At 43.8% G+C, this 20,733-nt stretch overlaps 1 protein-coding gene and 1 long non-coding RNA gene across 4 annotated transcripts; both read left to right on the top strand.

The window, feature by feature from the left end:
* Positions 1 to 859: 859 nt before the first annotated feature.
* On the top strand, positions 860 to 20,216 carry LOC137048490 (uncharacterized; the record flags this gene model as incomplete). The annotated part of the gene is made up of 4 exons (XM_067426693.1): positions 860 to 924; positions 2,639 to 2,670; positions 19,203 to 19,520; positions 19,713 to 20,216. Coding segments are annotated over 4 exons (753 nt in total), but the record flags the coding sequence as incomplete, so codon positions are not given.
* LOC137091361 (uncharacterized) lies at positions 2,697 to 6,880 on the top strand. 3 transcript variants are annotated; one of them, XR_010908077.1, is made up of 8 exons: positions 2,697 to 2,962; positions 3,059 to 3,309; positions 3,408 to 3,499; positions 3,941 to 4,043; positions 4,761 to 4,838; positions 6,039 to 6,119; positions 6,279 to 6,354; positions 6,782 to 6,880. It is a non-coding gene; the product is annotated as an uncharacterized lncRNA (long non-coding RNA). The 3 variants fall into 3 exon arrangements; XR_010908072.1 differs by having other exon boundaries at positions 2,697 to 3,309; XR_010908078.1 differs by having other exon boundaries at positions 2,697 to 3,309; positions 3,908 to 4,043.
* Positions 20,217 to 20,733: the final 517 nt, after the last annotated feature.

Genomic DNA, 20,733 nt, shown 5'->3' with positions numbered 1-20,733 from the left:
GTGTTTCTAAATGAAAAACATAAATGGCTGCTTCAGATTTTTTGTGTTTGTTTACAGGAATATTGTCTGTGCACAGAGAGTGTAAAAAGACATATTTTTGACTTTGGTAAATGATTAACTTCTTCGATCAGCTATCATATTCCCAAAGTGGGGACGAGTTTCAGAGGCAAAGACCAACAAACTTACTGTGAAGAGAGCTCAAAATGACTGATCCTCTAAAAGTCCTCGGCTTCATCTTTTGGTTGTTTTCCTTCAATAATGTGCGAGGTCAAGGCAAGTGTCGTTGTTCTTCATTTAAATGTCCTATTCATTTAGATTTTATCGACTTGAATGCATGCCCTTCTTTCTTTTTTGGTACACAAAAGGTTATTTTTTGTCAGTAAATATGTAACGTTCAATTTAATGAAAATCCTAACCTTGGCCGATGGTCTCCACTGGCTGCGTGTGCCAATTTTCTTGGTTTCAAATTGATGGATTAGACTGGGAATGACCTGGTCATTTTAAAGTCAGTTATAAAAATTGAATAGAAATTAATTCAAAGTAATATAACTTGTGTAGTTAAGAGAGCACAGTTAGACAACAGTTCAGAAAAGACGATGACAGACAATAACAGTTGTTGTAGCAATATTTCTTACGTCTTCAAAAGTTTCATTGTATTTCAAACTAAATTGGTTTACTTTCAGTGGATCCACAAACACCAACCCTGAGCTTGGTTCCCGTAACAACTCAGAAAAGTACATTTGTCATGTGTGTTATTGAGAATTTCTACCCCAAAGAGCTCGCTGTACAATGGAGAGCTAATTCTACCAACATCCCGACACAGTCAAAACTGGAGTACGAAGAGAACGATGAATGTCTTTATAAAGTCAACAGTGAGAGATGGAAAGCAAATACTGACTATACTTGCGAGGTCACACACCAGGGCAGTGGCGGCGCCAGGGGGGGGCTAGGTGGTGCTGCAGCTCCCCCTATATTAGTCATAGCACCTGCCCAGCACCCCCAAGAAATGTCTGTAATTTTTTATATTCATATTTTAAAGTCATGTTTGAATATTCTCTCATGTTTTTAAAATAGGAATTAAATAATAATTTAAAATTATATATTAGTCTTAAATACATGAGGCCCAAACAGGTGATCATCTTTGGCCAATGGGCTCGGCGCCCGCGAACCTCTGAGTTTGTTTTTGATAGCGAGTTTTAGCAAAGTAAAATAACGTTACACCAAATTGGATCGTTTTTTGCTCCCTAAACGTCCACGTTCTGAGTCATATCCTGAAACCAGAAACGAGACTGTGAAGGTGCAGACACAACACTCGTCATCACAGAGCCTCAAGAACAAGAAAATTCCTGGGATGAACTTAAAGACAGAGAATCGGCGGCGGCGGTTTTCACTGAGGATGCTAACGTTACAGTCAGTCAGTGTTACCAACTCTCACGAGCTAAATAATCAACTGCAGCTTCAAACACAAGCCCAATATTACTATATTATTATCATTATAATTTATGATCAACAATTTATCAATAAATGAGCCTGCTATTAAATTGAAACCTTTCAGAGTTTGAAAAGCAAAAACAGATGTGATATTACAAAATTATTCAAATTGCAATAAAGGCTGTGAACAGAAGAGGTTTGGAGATGGAAAAAGTGATGTGAAGGCTAATTATGGTAATTTTAGTCGGAGTTAGTGCACACATTAGCAGTGGTGAACATGCACACATTTTATTTTATTGTTTTATCATAGCCTGTAATAATAAATACATTGAGATTCTTCGGAATTAAAAAGTACATTATAAAAAAAATCTATTATTATCTTTTTTTTTTTAAATCGGTAAATTAGGTGCCTCTCCTCCGTTTCCTCCGTCTCTGTACATGTCTTCTTGTTGTATTGTTTGTAAAACAAAAAATGTATTCGTCTATTTACGTCTACGAACTATCATTACGTGCATTTATAATGTCCCAGTCTATGGTCACATCACATGCTGCACGTTGAACGCAATTTTTCTTCAATGAGGAGCGAGACGGGATGTATGAGGACGAATTGCAGTATCGTTGCATTGAATGGCCATTAGCTGTGAGAAGACCGTGTCAGCAATGTACTGGGCAAAACAGCAACTATTAAGAAACAAAGTTGCTTGTCATATTTTCCTAACAAGCAAACACATTTTAAAAAATAAGCCCAAAAAAACGCAACCCACGACTCAAGATTTTTAACACGACTTGCCCAAAAAGAAGCCCAAAGTCACGTAACACGCGGACTTGGCAACTATGGTTACGGTTTGAGCTGCAGGTGATATTAGAAACCATCCTCAAGAGAGCCCAGAATTATATTATATTTAATATTAATTATATATATGTGTATATATATGTGTGTATATATATATATATATATATATATATATACACACATATATATATATATATATATATATATATATATATATATATATATATATATATATATATATATATATATATATATATATGGCGGGTGTGTACGTATTAATTTAAACCAGGGTGGTCCAATGCGACTCCATAATGCCATAATGATGCCGCAAAATTCAAAGCACCTTCTCTTAAGTGTTAAGCATCCCCATAGCACCTGCAACAGAAAATCTCTGGAGCCGCCACTGCACCAGGGAAAAACGATTAATGTGACGAAGAACTTCAACGGTAAGTCTTTGCTCTCTCTCATGCACAGCAAAATCTCCAGTGTTAAAATCCTGGTGTTAAGGACTCTCAGAGTAAAGTGTTACATTTCTGGTGTTGAATTAACACTGCTAGTGTAAACCGCACTCTCTGGCCGGTGAACATATGTAGAGTTAAATCTCAACACCGAGAGAGAGAGTAAAATTACATCCGGGGCATTTCGGCGACACAAGCTGAAACTTTTTTTCACAGACGCCATTTTTTTTGACTCGCGATGCGGACCACAGAAGGAGGGATAACGCTAATATTGCGTGTTGTATGCGGTTTCATCGTATTTACATATATATTTTATTACATCATGTTGTTTTATACCTATGAATGTGCTGTGCCCGGCTAAACAGCTCTCATACAGGCATTTTCGTTGACGTGTGATTCGGAGCAGACCTGAGGCGGTTGCTTTTTAACAGGGAAACGCCGTAAGTTAGTGTTTACCTAATTTACAATATGTATTTTATAACATATTGATTTAAAGCGATGTCTGAATGCTCTGCGCGCTTAAACGAGACAACTTTTTTCACATGCTGCATCTTTTGACTCGCGATACGGAGCGGACGACGTGGAGGGTTGCTTGTATAAGGGAAACACCCATAGGAAACACCGAAAGTAAGTGTTTTTGCCTAATTTGCAACACGTTTTTTAGGACATATTGTTTTATAACGACATATAACTTGACGCTTTAATAACGCGCCTAAACCTCTCAGACTAGGCGGAGGCTCGTGATCTGGTGCACAGGGAGTTTGCACCGCATCACAGAGAACAGAGAAAATACCGAAACAGAGACAACGCCGAAAAAGTAAGTGTCCCACACCTATATAAATCTGTATCTATAATGTATCATTATGTATTTATGTCTTGGAAAACGAATCCAGTAGCTATGCTGCTTGAAAGGCTGCGTAAGAGTTTTATACAGACGAGCCATGCACAGTGGCCTCCCTGAAGAAACTAGCATCAGACGGAGAAACGTTAACGCTTTCACCTTTCTTTAATTAATTGTTCATTCATCAAACTGTAATCTTATAGCACTAACGTTACTTAATCTTTGTGTCTGATTTGTATTAGGTAGAAATCCAGATTCAAAGATGCAGATGAAATGACTAACAAAGGAAGGCTATTTGTGTGCAAAATCAGTGACCAAGTTTTAGGCAGGATTGTTTCATGAACGTTTTTTTCTGAAAATGTTGACCTCTTTTGTTTTGCGCAGAAAATTTGACCTGTCTGATGTCTCTGTCTTCAGAAGCATCAAGTTCAACAGCTGCATCAACACTGATTTTTGACAATCCCCTAATATGAAACCAAGGCTGACAGATGATGGTTCTTTCTGTTCTCCATTAAAAAAGGTATGTATATGGTATAGACAAAATGTGTGGTGCCTGCCTTGGAAGATTATTGAAGGATAGATAATAATATTTATTTACAATAAAGCACAACTATGACCTCTGTGCATACCAATTCAAATCACTTATTGACATGTTTTAGTCAGGACAGGATGGTAGTTAGAAAATTATCATAAAAGAATAGAACAAATACTATGTAAGTCAATTTGAGTAAAAGATGACAGAGTTCAAAAATTTGGGAGAACTAACGCTTTAAAGTGATAGTTCACCTAAAAATGAAAATTAGACCATGATTTACTCTTAGGTGCATATGACTTTATTTCAGACAAATACAATCAGTTATACCAAAAATGTCCTGGCTCTTCCAAGCTTTATAATGGCAGTGAATGTCTGTTTATGCTTTGAAGTCCATGAAAGTGCATCTAAACGTGACAGGATGTTTTTTTTTTTTTATATAACTGATGGAATTTGTCTGAAAGAAGAATGTCATACACCTAGAATGACTTTAGGCTAAAGTAAATCATAGGATAATTTTCATTTGTGGGTGAACTATCCCTTTATCTTAGTTGTTGTTGAAATTATTGAAGTAGATGGGTAAGAATTTTAATATAATTGATTCATTATGAATGGGGTCTGATTAAAACTAATAAAAAATGTATTCTTTAAGACTATTTAAAGTATGTCTTCATCCTCAAACTATCTTTAACTCTTGTTTGCCAGCACACGTACCATATGACTGAAAAACAGAAGAACAACTCAACAATTTCCTTATTTGGAGGACTAATACTTTTAGAATGGGTAAGTAATTCTTTCATATTAAATATTTATGCAAAATGTATTTATCATTTTAACTTTTTGGATAATGTTTGGATATGCCTTCATGTTTAAAGGGATAGTTCAAAATTTGATGTTTATCTGCTTACCCCCAGTGCATCCAACATGTAGGTGAGTTTGTTTCTTCAGTAGGACACAAATACAAATTTTTAACTCCAACCGTTGCTGTGTGTAGGTCATATAATGATGTGAATGGGTAACAATTCAATGAGGGCAAAAAAAAAAAACATGCTTAGACAACATGCACAAAGAGCCCTGTGGCTTATGACGACACATTGTTATCTTGAGACACAAAACGATCAGTTTGTGTAAGAAATCGAGCCGTATTTATATAATTTTTTTACTTCGAATACAACGCTATATCCAACAGCCTGGAACGCGCTTCATGTCCGGTAAGATCAATATACACACTCTGGATATATACGCGCTTCACTTCCGGTAAGGTCAATATCCACGCTCTGGCTCGTATATCGAGTGTGGATATTGACCTTACTGGAAGTGAGAGGCGTTCCAGGCTTTTGGATATAGCTTTGTATTTGAGGTAAAAAAATATATAAATAAGGCTCAGTTTCTCACACAAACTGATCGTTTTGTGTCTTAAGATATCAATATGTCGTCATGAACCACAGGGCTCTTTGTGCATGTCGTCTAAGCATGTATTTATTAATTTTTTGCTCTAATAGAATTGTTACCCATTCACATGATATGACTGACACACAGCAACAGTTGGAGTTAAAAATCTTTATTTATGTTCTGAAGAAACAAAAGAATGACTTCAGTGCCGTTCTTTTCTCAGAGAAAAGCTTAACTCCAAGTCTTCCAGAAATGCAGTCAAAGCTGATTCGAAAGTCCGCCGTTCGCCAGCTTTTGTGTTTACTAGAAGCACGCAAACGCAACTCGGCCGTCGTCATTATGGTCCCGCCTACCAACTCTATACACAATGTGATTGGCTCGGCAAGAGTTAGGCGTTTACAGCTCAGAAGGGTATTGAGAGTTGCTAGACGACACTCGCGAGCAGATTAAATTTGCTGCCGCTAGGGTGCGTCTAGATTTCTAGGCTAAGAAAACCTACATGTTGGATGCACTGGTGGTAAGCAGATAAACATCAAATTTTCATTTTTGGGTGAACTATCCCTTTAAATATATTTGTTTTTATATTTTCAGTTTTTAGGAGTTTCTGTAATGCATCAAGTAAGGCCCTGGGTTGGTGCTTAAAGACTACAGAATAGAACCTGCCTGGTGATGGTAAGATTTAATAGATAACATATATCAGAGAATCATGGGCACAAAAATAATGATAGCTTTGTTGGAATTTGGCTAACATCAAATAATAACAAAAACAAAAAAGAGTCAAACTAATTGTTTTCATGATTTGACATGTAGATGGTTTCTGTTTGATTTTAGACTCAACAGATTGGGAAATCTCTGCCTATCCCAAAGTCAGGAAGGAGCGAACCAAAATCATTCCAGCAGCTGACTAGTAAGTGAGATTTCTGTAAGGGAAAGTTCACCCAAAAATGAAAATTATGTCTTCATTTACTCGCCCTCATGTTGTTCCAAACCTGTATTAGTTTCTTTCTTCTGTTGAACACTAAAAAAGATATTTGGAAAAATGTTTGTAACCAAGCAGATAGAGCAACCATTCACCACCATAGTGGAATAAAATACTATGGTAGTGAATGGCTCTATCTGAGTAATTAATTAACATGATTAATTAATAACAGAATTAACATTTTTGGATGATGTAAGCCTTTAATTTACTTGGAAATCAGTCAATTCTAACCAAAATAGTTTCATGTTTGAGTCACCAAAGTCTAAGATGATTGGACTTTTTCCACCATAAACTTGCTGTATTTATAAAATACAAATAATATTAATTGTAATTGGTCTGGTTTTGTGTTGTCTAGGGAACCAGCATTCCAGGATTTTTCGAGAAAGTTGGATCTGCACAACCTTCCCTGCTCTGCATGTGAAACAACAACCATGCACTGAACTGTACTGTTCGCCAGTGTTTAGATAAACACAATGAGTCACGGACACGAGGAGCTGGTTAACACATGACTTTACTGGTGATCATCATCAGACTAATAAGCCATCACACATAGACCCAAACCCCACCCCACGCTGACGTGTCACACCACTGGAGATCAAACGTCACATTCCATACACGACACCGGGAATCAGACGTCACATCCACTGGCGCCACCCATTTTCCATAAGACCACACTACCTCTCCTACAGTAACTGCTGACCTATAAATCACAGTGAGGTGACCAGGATAGCTATGTGGCAACAAGAAACATCTGTTAGAATCATACAATACAGTGTACTCAACTATTAAAGAACACTAAATACAACATGTATAAACTTATTAAATAAATCTCCCCCCCACACCCCAAAAGGATACGAGTCAAGGCTATATGCCTACTGCAATTCATAGTCCATCAGCTTAACAGGGAGCCGGCGAAGACGTCCAGACTTTCGGACTGTCGGCACCGGGCTGTGACAGGGGGAACTACATGTACTGCTGACCGGACTACCAGGTAAGGGTGCTGATGCATCTACTGTCGTAGGAGTGTCAGACGATAGTGCTGGTGCTGATGCCGCTGCGGGTTCGGCTATTGCCCTAGGAATGTCAGGAATCTGTAGGGAAGAGCTCACATCCCATTCCTCACTCTCAGAGTCCAAATCCTCCTCAACTGCTGCTATTTTCTCAATGCTAGACTCAACTTTGTAACAATCGCTCAATCGAACTCTATATGAGCCACGTCGTAGCTGTGATCCTGTAAATTTTCGAATGTTGCACCACGTCCCTTCCGTATTAAGTACCAGATAACGACTCCGTGCCTGAGATTTATTCCGATCACTATACAAGTACACCAGATCTCCTGGGCCAACGTCTGGGCAAACTGCAAATCGGTTCAATGGTGCTTTGGCCTTACAGCTATGAGGATGGTTTGCCAGGCGTTGTATATGCTGTTGAGTAATTAACTCCTGATCATGGACTGGTAACTGTTTAAGAGAAAACTGATCACGTTGGAACAGCATCTCACGGGCCGACATGCCACGTGATCTAATCCGGCTGTTCAGCTGAGCAACAGCCATAGACAAAAGAAGAGGTGTGATAAACTGACAATGTGGCTCCAATCGCAAAACCTCATCCTGCAGTTCTTGAATAGCTTTTTCAGCAACAGGGTTTTTATTAACGTTTTTAGCTGCTCCCACTTCGACGACCAATCTATGCCGAGCAAGCACCTCGTCCTTTATTAATGCTGTAAATCCTGGTGCCGGGTCAGTCCTGACCACTGCCAGCGGACCATCAAGTGGACGTAAGCCAATGCACAGGCTTACAATGCCATCTCGCAATGTCTCCTTTCGCTCATCAGCGATTAAAAGGGCACTTGTGAAAGATGTCACACCCTCACGAACCACTAGAATGAGTTGACGTTCACGCTTTAAGACATCCGCTGCAAACGAAGATCCTACAGTCACTGGCGGATCACTACTGGACTGTTCCACCACAAACGAAGGGGACTTTGCTAATGCAGCACACTGATGGCAACCCTTATTGGTATGTTGAATAGCAGCCTCCAAATCCAGTGCATAGAAGTATCGGCTAACCACGAGTCTCAACTGATGGGCAGAAGGGTGATTCAACCTGATGTGTAATGACATAAGTAAGCCATGCAACACATTCCTTGGAACGACAATGCACTCAGATGACCTCACCAGTGGTGTATGACGGTGTACGACTAGGAGCCCATCCTTTGCTAAAGTGGTATTATTCAAATATCGTTTTACATCTCTGACATTGGTTACTTTCTTAGAGGGGCGTGTACCTTGACGAAGATGTGCACATACTCTACGTAGATCTGAACACGCTGCTTGTATGGACAGCCATGACGCTCTATTTGAAAAAGGTACTTTTTGTACTCCCTGCAAAATATCACCAATCTCAGACCGGCGTACAACCATATTCGTACACTCCTCAACGAATCCACACACTTGACAAGTTGGGCTGTTGCACGCTGCAGCATTGCGACTAGCATGATCTGATGGAAGAATAGCAGCTCCAGCAACGTGACGAACAGACACCTGGAATCGACTTGCAGTTGACAAGAACGTAGTGACACGTGGACTTGCCGAGAACTCGCCCCTGCACAGCTTCTCAAAGGCTTGTACACACGGTTTGCTGTCAGTAAGAACACACGCCTTCTTTGCTGACTGGATGACAAATGGACCAAAGTGCTTTAATGCAGCCGCTATAGCAAGAGCTTCAATCCCACATGGAAGCCAATTGATCTGATTTTTCCGAAGTTTAGCGCTAAAGTAGCCAGCTACCATTAATTTTCCCTCCCGTGTTACGTACAAAGTTGCACCAAGGCCTGGCTCCCTGAAAGCACCGTCAGTAACGATCCAAAGTTGATCATCGGGTCGCGGTATTGTCACTGCACAGTTACTGGATAATGTCCTCTGAGCCCTGTGAAAACACTGGAGAAGTTCATCTGACCACACAATTGCACTCTTTGACTCACACCCAGCAACCATGTCGTCAAGGGGAGCAAGAACTGATGCACATCCCTTAAGTACACGTGCCAAGACTTTATAAGCACCAATAAAAGATCTCAAGCCTCTAACACACATGGGAGGAGTACATGAGGCTAATGTGGCAATGCGATGTGGACTAGCGCTGATGGTGCCTTGTCTCCATACCCATCCTAGGATGTTGGTTTGTGCGGGAGCCACCACTGTTTTGGCAGGGGATAAGCACAGACCACATGCCTGAAGAGCCAGTAATACTCTTCTCCAGACCTCAAGCAATTCCTCAAAACTATTAGCGCCACAGTAAAGGTCATCAGCAACTTTGACCACCTCTCCCTGCTGAAGAAAGTCACCGAGTACTCGACACGTCAACTCCTCCAGGGCAGTCTCTGATCCCGGCATTCCCATTGCACATCTAGCGTACACACGAATTCCTTTAAATGGTGTTACTACTCCGCAGTACTTCATGGAATCTTTTGAAAGGGGTATCTGATAAAATGCCTTTGTGAGGTCAGTTGCAATAATATATCTCCACTGAGCGATCTGACGTAAAGTAGCATCGATGTTTGGCATGAGAGATGGCTGAGGCTTACTGTAGCGGCCTACGTCTGTGAATGCTGTCACAAGACGGAACCCTCCATTAGGTTTTTTAATAAGGAAGGATGGATTAACATATTCAACTGCAACACCCACATCCTCAGGTTTCTGAAAGACTCCCATCTGTTCTAACATGTCAAATTGAGCCTGTAGCTCCTGTAACTGGCCTCTTGAATACTGGGGAATTCTACCCTTCCGCTGTGGTGGTTGAACAGGGCCCATATTTACTCTAGCCTGACAGGGCCCAACAGCACCATTATAACCCTTAAACTGTGGGTTGAAGACTTCATCAAATTCTCGGTGGACTTCCCGAAATCTCTCTCTGATGTTTGAAGTCATTATATTATCTGGATCTAAAGAGACAAAATCAGAAAATGATGTCATTCTGGCACTATGGGTAACTGTCCTTGAGGTCTCAGGCAGACTCCGTACAGATTGCTCAGGCTCTGGGACATATGTCATACGAATACGACACACATGGTCATTTCTTTTAATGCCCTGCGGTGTGTTAGTCAAATTGGGAATTCGGATTTTACCTGATATTCCTGTATACAAGGCTGGTGCAAGCCACTGTGTAAAGGCCTCGTGTGGCTCAACGGCAAGCCTCTCATTCACATTCACCAACTCGGCAGGCAGTTCAAGCTCAACAAAATCACCCGGCCACACAGTATGTGATGAAGTAGCACGAAGGACATGTGCTCGTCGGACAACGTGCGTATTCCCCACTGATCGTCTAGAACCATACTCATACATATTAGGTCCTACACAGACCTGATGCTTAGCAGGGTGAAGGGAGATGTCATTCCATTCCATAAATGGTATGCCCGCAAGGATATCAGAGTCTAAATTTTCTACCACAAGCCCTTCAAAGTACAGCTCATGTCCATCTCTATGAAACTGGGTTTTTGTCTCGCCAACTACTTTTAAAGGGGATGAGCCATCTGCCTGGTGAGCTGACTGGGTACTACTGGTAATCTTAAGACCCAGTCTACTGGCACACGCTGTCCTTATCATATTTCCTGTAGCCCCGCTATCAATGGTCAACTTGACTGGGGCATACCCATGAAAAGCGTCAAGATACGGTGACTGCATGATATGAACACGCTGCACTGCCATAGGGCAATACACAGAGTCCTCCTGGCCATCATCAGATTCTCCCCCTGTGTGATCTAACGAGCCCACCACTTGCCGTGCTTTAGCAATGAATGCTCTGTCATGGGGAGGCAGATAGGAGCACTTACTGAGAAAATGATTATCTGGTCTGTGAGCCTCTTTACATAATGGACATGATCTCTTGAATCGACCCATAGACAATGGTTTCTGCCTTGGAAAGCTTGACACAGCAGTACGCATAGCTCTGGCATCCTCTGACGACTGAAGTTCGTCCAATAATGAGCTAAGAGCCTGTGATATCTCTGGTTTTATAGACGCCAGCGTACGCGATCGTAATTCAGTGCCATACCTCTGCTTTACAAGTTTTGGCAGCTCTTTATGTATAAGTCGTAGCCATGTGAGAACAATAAAATTCTCTATTGTGGGAGAGAGCTCTTCATCCTCTACAATAGCTACCCCTCCATGAGAAATGCCACAGTCTTTACGGAGTAAATTGTCTTCAACAAAGGCCATTAATCTCTGATATAAATCCTCCGGACCCTCACCAGGCTCTAATTTAATTGCAGTAAAGTCAATGAAATGGGCGCCTGTGGACTGAAATCCAAAATGTAGCCTAATTGTCTGCCATATCTGATCAATGCACGTAGAATTCTTAACAATAGTGTTGCGGGATATAACTGGACAATAATTTGCAATCTGTCCCAGCATAAGCTCAAGCATGCTAACCTTTTGTTGGCGCGTGCGTCGCTGAGCTGCAGGAATCTCCGCACCATCATCGGTGAAACCCCTATATGGTGACGTCCGCGTCCTCTTTTCCCACTTCACATCATCCTTTAAAAACGGAGCAAATCCCGCGTCCAATAACAGCGTGTAGACAAGATTCTGACGCCAATTCTCAAAGGAGTTCACTGTCTCAACTTTAGTAAGACACCACTGCTTCGGTGCTCTGTGTGTGTTTGCCATGCTTACAACTCGTGTCTTGTCATCAAAGTTACTCCCCTCCTAATTTTACAATCATTCGTAGCGTTAACTGTTCATCAAAAAGCTCAACGAATGCATTGACGGAGTGGATTCGTAACCGCTGCCACCACGCCAGTGTTTAGATAAACACAATGAGTCACGGACACGAGGAGCTGGTTAACACATGACTTTACTGGTGATCATCATCAGACTAATAAGCCATCACACATAGACCCAAACCCCACCCCACGCTGACGTGTCACACCACTGGAGATCAAACGTCACATTCCATACACGACACCGGGAATCAGACGTCACATCCACTGGCGGTTAGCAACTGGACACAACTGATCCACAGATATCCTGCAACTGTTTTTCATCTGCTGAATGTTGTGTTGACTCAAGTACTGCTGTTCTGTTGCAAAGTTGAAGGTACTGAACCAACTTCACTGACACAGGACATATATTCACTGACATGCAGGACTTGAAGTATTACACACCACTTGAGAAGTTTTAATATAATTCTGATGACAGAAATGCCTATACTGTGCCTTATTCATTTATTTTAAAAGTTAACCTTCAGTGATGTAAAGGGTCTTGCTTGTTAATAAAGAACTAGTTTGTTAAAACATTTCTTTGCATTCATTTTTTCAACTTTCATTTTTCAACTCCATTATACTCAATATAAACTCAATTCGAGTCAAATTTAACACTCATAAAATGTATATATGACTCCGTCCGTTTGGGAGTTAAAATCACACTTTTTAAAGTGTCAAAGTCAAAGTCAAAGTCAAGTTTATTTCTATAGCACATTTACAGATGGCTGAGCCACACCAAAGTGCTTCACAATAAAATACTAAGAGCAATAAGCATAACAAGGCATAGAAGAAAATAATAATTATAATATATAAAATCAAAAATGAAAAGCGCGATAAGGCAATAAGTGCGGGAGTTAAAATAACGTAAAAGGACAATTAGAAAAGTAGACATTGGTCACTATACTGGCCCTTATAAAGAGACACTAATCAAATGCTAGTGAAAAAAGGTGAGTTTTCAAAAGAGACTTAAAAATGTTTATAGACTGGGCTGCACGGATGTTGAGGGGAAGGCAGTTCCAGAGTCTGGGGGCTGCTACTGCAAAGGCTCTGTCCCCCTTGGTTTTTAGTCTTGTTCTGGGCACTTCCAACAGCAGTAGGTCAGCTGACCGTAGTGCTCTGGACGGGATGTGGTGGTGGAGAAGCTCAGAAAGATATGTGGGGGCCAATCCATGTAGGGATTTATATACTGTCAGTAACAGTTTAAAATCAATGCGGAAGCGGATGGGGAGCCAGTGAAGCGATGCGAGGACCGGGGTGATATGTGCACGCTTTTTTGTGCAAGTGAGGAGTCGAGCGGCTGAGTTCTGAACCAACTGCAGGCGGCGGAGCTGGGAAAGGTCAATGCCGGAGTATAGAGAGTTGCAATAGTCCAGTTGACATGTAATGAATGCATGGATAACTCTCTCTAGATCACTCTGGGGCAGATAGGCTTTAGTCTTAGCTATAGTTCTTAAGTGATAAAAGCTTTTCCTGACTACTGCACTGACCTGCTGCTCAAACTTAAACGCATTGTCAAAGATCACCCCCAGATTTCTGACAGAGGGCCTGACGTTAGAGGCTAAAGGGCCTAGGTCATCAGTTGAGAAGGCCGGGGAAGTTTTGCCAAAAATAATTGTTTCTGTCTTACCCGCATTGAGGACGAGGAAGTTAGAATCCATCCAAACCTTTATGTCAGACAAACAGTCAAGCAAAGAATGGATTGCAGCCTGTCCATCAGCTTTTAAGGGGAGATACAGCTGGACGTCGTCTGCATAGCAGTAGAAGGAGATATTGTGTTTGACCAGAATTTCCCCAAGGGGTAAAATATGTAAAAAGTGTGAAATATGTACACTACTCACAAGAGTACATTTTAACACTTAGGGAGTTAAAATGTACTCTGTGAGTAGTGTACATATTTCACACTTTAAAAAGTGTGATTTTAACTCCCAAACGGACGGAGTCATATATACATTTTATGAGTGTTAAATTTGACTCAAATTGAGTTAAATGTACACTGGCTTTTTTGCTGTGTGCTTTCTCTTCAATGAATACAAATTTACAGATTAAATCATGTTCCCTTTCGGGGAACTCGAGCTGCGTCGAAACGCTGTGAGAACGCCTCTGTTCAAATGCGTCGTGAAGCGCCTGTAGAACCATTCCATCGGAAAAAAGATCGATCGTCGGCGTGATGACGTCATCGACCGGAAGCTATAAAACGTCCGTGAAAACAAACAGGAACTAGCTTCTGAGCCTTCAGCAAGCGATCTGTGTGAACCTGTCTGTCTATTTGGTGTTTTTGTCTGTCTATTATACTAGAAAGCAGAGATTTTCCACCCTTTTTGTTAAATATTCAATATATTAACAGAAAAAAGAGAAAATAAGATAGATAGAATGGCGAGTGAAAGCAGCAATTTCAGAAAGTGTGTTCCTCCCTGCCCACGCTACATCACGGGCGGGGACACACATCTTCTCTGTGTTGCATGCTTGGGAGCGCAGCATGCCCAGGCAGCCCTCGAGGGGGCTGCTTGCGAGCACTGTGAGCGTATGCCACTGAGAACGCTGCGCTCCCGCCGGGCACTCTTCGAGGAGGGTGCCTCGGCTCGTGTTCCCCGCGGCTCTGGTCCCGCTGCCGCCGAGGCGGAGCGGAGGCTGCAGTCGTGGGGATCACAATTGGATGTTGCAGAGGGGTTAGAGACGGGCGCTGCCTTATCTCTGCCCTCACCTGCTCCATCCAGCGGTTCTTCTCGGGGCATGGAAGCACGCATGGCGGTTTCTTCCCCCCCGAGAGAGCCGCCGGTACTTCATCTGTCCAGCTCTGAGGAGGTGGACGTTGAAAGTATCGATACTGAAGATTCGCCACTTCAGTCCCCTGCTAGTGAGGAGCTAGTTGAGGTTTTGACGCGAGCAGTGGCCAGGTTAAACATCGACTGGCCCACTGAAAGATCTGAGGCAGGAAGAAAACGTCATAGTAAGCTAGACGAACGCTTCCTGCCGTCTCGCGCCTCAGAACCTCAGCGACGGGGCCTGCCGTTCTTCCACGATTTGCACACCGAGGTGGCAAGATCGTGGAAGAGACCGGCTTCATATCGTGTCTTCAGCCCGCAGACTTCGGTCTACAGCAACATTTGCGGGCTGAGACAGTATGGTTATGGGGCGATGCCAAAGGTTGAAGAGACGCTTGCGAGCCATCTCTCGCCTTCCTCGGCATCGTCCCTGAAGGCCCCGACTTTACCCACCAGACCTCTAAAAACAACGTCGGCTAGGGTGGGTAAAGCGTACTCGGCGGCGGGTCAAGCGGCTGCATGCCTGCACACGATGGCAAATAAAAAAAAAAAAAAAAAGAAAGAAAAAAAAAAAAAAAAAAGGACGAGGCCTTCGAGGGGCAGGGCTGATCTGCGGACAGTCCTGATCGCCAAGAAGGCCTCGTCGAAGCGTTCCTGACGCCAGAAGCGTCAGGACGCTGAGGGTGGTTCCCCCCGTAGGGAAACGGTGCTTACCCCTGCCTACGGTACCCGTTTCCCTATGGCACCCTCGGGGGGCCGCGCTGCCAACCCTGCCGCAATGCCGGGGCGCAGTCGGTCTCCGCGGGCCACCCGAGGGTGGTCCGCACCCCCTTCGGGGGGTCCCCGAGCAGTCAAGTCAGTTGTTCCCTGCCGGTCCGCCGCTTCAGGGCACTGTGCTTGTTGCTCAAAATACACCAGAGGCCAGCCTCGAGAGGCTGGTTCCCTTAGTAGATTTTCTAGACGAGTGGAAACGTCTACCAAATATATCTCGTTGGGTCCTGCAGATAATAGAAAGGGGGTACGCCATTCAATTCGGAAGTCGTCCACCTCCTTTCTCCGGTGTCCTGCCTACAGAGGTGGGCCCGGAGCAGGCTCTGGTAATGGCACAGGAAGTAGAGACACTCCTGCAAAAAGGGGCTATAGAGAGGGTTCCCCCTCCCAGCAGGGAGTCTGGCTTTTACAGCCGTTACTTCATCGTGCCGAAGAAGGATGGGGGCTTACGCCCGATATTAGATCTGCGGCTATTGAATCGCTCGGTGGCCAAGCTCAAATTCAAGATGCTTACACTCAGACAGATTGTAGCGCAGGTCAAATCGGAGGATTGGTTTGTCACCATAGACCTCAAAGATGCGTATTTTCATGTCTCCATCTTTCCACATCACAGGAAGTTCCTGAGGTTTGCCTTCGGGGGAGAGGCATACCAATATCGTGTACTTCCCTTCGGTCTAGCACTGTCACCCCGCACGTTCACCAAGTGTGTGGATGCAGCTCTGGCGCCGCTGCGTCTACAGGGCATCCGCATATTGAACTATATCGACGACTGGCTGATTCTAGCGAATACAGAGCAGATGGCGGTTCAGCATCGAGATGCTGTTCTCGCCCATATGTCGAAGCTGGGGTTGAGGCTGAACGCCAAGAAGAGTGTGCTTTCTCCGGCTCAGAGAACCACTTTTCTGGGTGTGAACTGGGACTCGGTAATTATGCGGGCGCAATTATCGCCAACACGCATAGCATCGATCCTGGCAGCCGCCAAAGAACAGAAGCTAGGCCAAGCCGTCACTGTGAAACAGTTCCAGAAACTGTTAGGTCTCATGGCAGCAGCGTCCAACGTGATACCTTTTGGCCTACTGTACATGAGGCCACTGCAGTGGTGGCTCAAGACAAAAGGGTTCTCCCCGAGGGGAAATCCGCTCCGCACGATCAAAGTCACGCGGCGATGCCTACGTGCTCTGGTCATGTGGAAAAACCCGGGGTTTTTATCTCAGGGTCCCGTGTTGGGGGCTCTTGTTCGTCGCGTAACGCTAACGACAGACGCCTCTCTCACGGGCTGGGGGGCGACCATGAGTGGTCGCTCGTCCCAGGGTCTATGGCAGGAGCATCAGCGGCACTGGCACATAAATCGGCTAGAGATGCTCGCAGTGTTTCTGGCATTGAAACAGTTCCTGCCCGACCTCAGGGGCCACCATGTACTAGTCAGAACAGACAACACGTCCGTGGTGGCCTACATAAACCACCAGGGGGGTCTGAAGTCTCGTCCGTTGGACAAATTGGCACATCGGATCCTCCTGTGGGCCCAAGGGAAATTGCTGTCAGTCAGGGCAGTATATATCCCGGGGGCCCTGAATCAGGAAGCAGACAGCCTGTCGAGATAGGGGCCGAGGCCCGGGGAATGGAGACTCCATCCAGAGGTGGTGGAGCTCCTTTGGAAGGTTTATGGGAAGGCAGAGATAGACCTGTTCGCTTCGGCGGAGAATTCTCACTGCCCGCAGTGGTTTTCTCTGACCCATCCGGCCCCGCTGGGGCTGGATGCCATGGTACAGGAGTGGCCGAGGCTGCCTCTGTACGCCTTCCCCCCGATTGTCCTGCTTCCAGGAGTTCTGGAGAGGGTACGCCGGGACGGGGCCCAGGTACTTCTAGTGGCTCCGAACTGGCCGACCCGAGTGTGGTTTGCGGACCTGATATCTCTCCTGGAAGGCTCTCCGATGGAGATTCCGACCAGGAGGGATCTACTCTCTCAGGCGGGCGGGAGATTCCTGCACCCACGCCCAGAGATGTGGAAACTGTGGGCCTGGCCTCTGAGGGGGCCAGGCTCATAGAGGAGGGTCTCTCGGCCGAGGTCGTAGAGACCATCCTACACTCCAGAGCTCCGTCCACAAGGAAGCTGTACGCTTTGAAATGGAGACTTTTCTCAGCATGGTGCAGAGAACGCCAGTGGGATCCAGTTAACTGCCCGGTTGGTACAGTGCTGGAGTTCCTGCAGGAGAGGTTCTCTGCAGGGTTGACCCCCTCCACACTTAAGGTGTACGTGGCGGCCTTGGGTGCTGTCCACGTCCCTTGCAGTGGAGTGTCTTTGGGAAGACACCCTCTAATTACACGCTTCCTTCGTGGCACATTAAGGTTGAGGCCAGTTATGCACTCGAGGGTCCCGGCATGGGACTTGGCCATTGTTTTGAGGGGCTTGTCCGGACCTCCGTTCGAACCTCTGGAGGAGGTTTCGGATAAGTTCCTCACTCTAAAAACCATCTTCCTTTTGGCCATTTCGTCTCTTAAAAGGATAGGAGATATTCAGTCTCTGTCGGTAGAGCCCTCATGTCTAGAGTTTGCGCCAGGGATGGTGAAAGCATTTCTGCATCCCAGGCCGGGTTATGTCCCCAAGGTTCCTACGAGCCCTCGGGGCCCCATCACTCTACAAGCCTTCTGTCCTCCTCCATTTATGACGTCAGACCAGGAAAGATTAAATCTGCTGTGTCCTGTGAGGGCACTGGATACTTATGTCCACAGAGCTGCCCTGTGGAGAAAAACTGAACAATTGTTTGTTTGCTTTGGACCCCCTAAGAAGGGGGCCCCAGTGTCCAAGCAGAGGATGAGCAAGTGGGTGGTCGAGGCCATCTCACTTGCTTATGGAGCTACCGGGCAGCCGTCTCCACTGGCTGTCCGGGCGCACTCAACCAGGGGTATGGCTGCTTCTAAAGCACTTTTGTCGGGGGCTTCCCTCCATGATATCTGTAATGCGGCCGGTTGGTCGTCTCCTTCTACCTTTGTCAGGTTCTACGAACTAGACCTGGCATCTACTGTAGGGGCACAGGTACTCTCGTAACCGTGTGCGCTTCGGCTTCACACATACGAGACACTTGGTCCTATGGCGATGTGGGTATAAGCGTTCTCACAGCGTTTCGACGCAGCTCGAGTTCCCCGAAAGGGAACGTCTCGGTTACGTATGTAACCCTAGTTCCCTGAGGGAACGAGACGCTGCGTCGCTTTGCCATACTCCCGGCGTGTCCGTGATCACTTACTTCAGGCTTTATCAGAAGTTAGTTCCTGTTTGTTTTCACGGACGTTTTATAGCTTCCGGTCGATGACGTCATCACGCCGACGATCGATCTTTTTTCCGATGGAATGGTTCTACAGGCGCTTCACGACGCATTTGAACAGAGGCGTTCTCACAGCGTTTCGACGCAGCGTCTCGTTCCCTCAGGGAACTAGGGTTACATACGTAACCGAGACGTTTTTTCTTTTTCTTTCTTACTCCTTTGTAGCTAAACTCACACTGACGCTGAAGCCACCTATTGAGAGAGAATTATTTGTCAATAATAAAGTTGTCTTGGAAGCTGTTGTTTCTGGAGATAAACGAGAGATTGTGGAAAAAGCTTCAGTGTTGTGCAAAGTGAATGATGAATTAGTGCATACCATTGTAACAGGAAATATAGACTCTGTTCAAGGCATTTCACAGTTTATAAGAGTCCACAACATCACCATTGATACAAATAAATGGTTCGATGGGGAAATGGTCACCTGCAGCATTCATGACACCAATAACAGAGACATCAAGCAGGAAATCAGTTTTGATAAAGGAGGTGAGTCAATCCTAATGATCATCTTTGTGGCTCTATGTGCACTCATAGATGATGAAAGGTTGAACATTATTTTATTGTATGACAAAAAAATTGCAAGCACATTTGAAATGCCTGTCTTGTTAAACATATGTTATTCAATATTGTCTGATAAATGTTGTTTTTTTATTAATATTTATCACTTTCTCAATTCAGATGGACAGATACCCACCATTTTCATTTACAGACCTGATACAACTAACACAGACGCAGTCTCTCTGGTGTGTGAGGTTACCAGCCGTAAACTCGGCGATGTCTATATCATGTGGAAAGTGAGAAGTGAGCCTTACATAGAGGGCTCAACAAGCGCTCCCATCCGCAGAGAGGACTCGGTGTCTGTTCTCAGCATTCTGACCATATCGAAACAACAGTATGAAGATCAGAGAACCATCATCACATGTGCAGTCATGCATGCTAACATGACAAATATTGGAAGTCCATTACAAGTATCAACAAGTCGAAGTAAACAGCCAGAATGTCCAGATGATTATTAATGTATAAGCAACTCTCCCAAAAGATCATGACGTTTATCTGTTGTTCTAGTGCTTCTGTCCTGTTGCTCTCTTGTCAGATCTTTCATGTTTTTTTGTACATTTTTCTGTATCAATATTCTGCAAGGGTCAAACATCAATGCCAAATTAAACAAAACTGTATGTTTAATTGGTTATTTCATGCAAATGAAGATGGTCACACCAAAACAATATTAGCATAATACATAGTGTGAAAAATCAATAGTTTTCAAGAGAATAAAAAATGTATTTTTAATGTGATACTTTTAGCCTAATCATGCCCTTTAACATTTTCACATTCTGTTAACTAGAAATAATGATTTCAAATGCAGAAATATTCATTTTTGATCTGGTTTTGTTGTTTTACAATATTAAGAAATGCATCTTTGTGTTTGCAAGATTTAGTCGAGCTCTCGTGGTTCTTAACATCAGAAATTCGTTTACTTTTTATCAGTATCTAGAGAAAGAAGAATATTATTGTGATTCTGCACAAAGTAAAGTATGGAAGCTTGATTCCGCCGAAGAAATTAAGAAAACAATATACAAAAATGTAATTGTGACTTTTTATCTCACAATTCCAGAAAAAAAAATCCTCAGAATTGCACGTTTAATATCTCACAATTTTGACTTTATAACACACTTTTTGCACAATTGCTAGGTATAAAGTC

Source organism: Pseudorasbora parva, chromosome 2 (assembly GCF_024679245.1).
Source record: "Pseudorasbora parva isolate DD20220531a chromosome 2, ASM2467924v1, whole genome shotgun sequence".
NCBI lineage: Eukaryota > Metazoa > Chordata > Actinopteri > Cypriniformes > Gobionidae > Pseudorasbora > Pseudorasbora parva.
This window is presented reverse-complemented; position numbering and strand designations above follow the sequence as displayed.